This window comes from Rhagoletis pomonella, unplaced genomic scaffold (genome assembly GCF_013731165.1).
Source record: "Rhagoletis pomonella isolate Grant_MI unplaced genomic scaffold, Rhpom_1.0 Rhpom_scaffold_00007, whole genome shotgun sequence".
Lineage (NCBI taxonomy): Eukaryota > Metazoa > Arthropoda > Insecta > Diptera > Tephritidae > Rhagoletis > Rhagoletis pomonella.
In genome coordinates this window covers 19,138,863-19,139,863 of record NW_023458561.1, presented here as the reverse complement: position 1 = coordinate 19,139,863, position 1,001 = coordinate 19,138,863, and the positions used below count along the sequence as shown (strand labels likewise).

Here is a 1,001-nt window from a genome sequence, read left to right as displayed (position 1 = left end):
ATTATAGTGTAGAAATAAAAGACTAATGCTTCGGCTTCATGCATTTCGGAACGCACCCAAACTAACCCAATATAAATGTGAAACAACGCGAATTTAAGATAGTATGATTATTATAAGTCATCATAATCTCTTATAAAAGGTGGTTTTTCTTGCCAGTGAATAATGTAATCGAAAATATCCCGAGGTACCTCACATTGATCGAGTTCCACGGCTAAACTGTAATAACGCTGACGAAGAAGATATGCTGCCGACTTTGGTTGGCGATTACGAGTAAAAATCCCCTTCTTATTTCCTCCAACACGAGTAAAAGCTGTAAATCACAATAGTTATACAGAAATTAGTCACAAAATGCGATATTAGTTTAAAAACTCACTTTGAGCGGTTTTAAAATCTGCGAAATTCCACAAAAATTCACCAATAAACCACTTTTGAGATCTAAGGTTATCAAAAGCTTTAAAATGCTTGCCAAGTAGGGATCGCTGATATTCTTCCGACCAAACATATGCAGGTAACTGTGGGACGGTGAAAATTTGACACATGCATATTTAATGAGAATTCTGTGCTCAGAAATGAAACAAGTCTCTTATTTGCGCAACTAAATTCCAATTCGGTATTTAAAAGTGGTTGCGCATATTATAGTGTAGAAATAAAAGATACATGCTTTGGCTTGATGCATTTCTGAGGGCAGGGAATGTATTTTATAAAATACTTACAGAATGCAATCCCTCAAAAGTATCTGCGCCATATTCGGTCATTATAACAGGTTTATTATGCATTTCATGCCACAATGTAGCTTCATCTTCTACATGTTTGGTTATCATATCCAAATTACCAGTGTTTTGGTACCATGCATTATACCTATTGAAACTCACAATATCCAAATATTGCCCCTGTTTATAAATTCATATGTATGTACGCATGTACGTTTGAATAAACATTCAATTTTACTTATGCAGATATTCAATACACATATATATTTACCAGCTTATCTTTTTTGGCTT

At 34.3% G+C, this 1,001-nt stretch overlaps 1 protein-coding gene across 2 annotated transcripts in view; it reads right to left on the bottom strand.

The window, feature by feature from the left end:
• Window positions 1–14: 14 nt before the first annotated feature.
• LOC118742406 (beta-glucuronidase-like) overlaps window positions 15–1,001 on the bottom strand; it is a 41,966-nt gene continuing 40,979 nt past the window's right edge. For both annotated transcript variants that reach the window (XM_036474462.1, XM_036474463.1), the window contains exons 9-12: window positions 982–1,001; window positions 714–890; window positions 374–512; window positions 15–310 (exon numbers count right to left, since the gene is read on the bottom strand). In XM_036474462.1, the coding sequence (XP_036330355.1) occupies window positions 111–310; window positions 374–512; window positions 714–890; window positions 982–1,001 (536 nt within the window). In that variant the 3' untranslated portion in view covers window positions 15–110. The remainder of the gene's footprint in view (window positions 311–373; window positions 513–713; window positions 891–981) is intronic.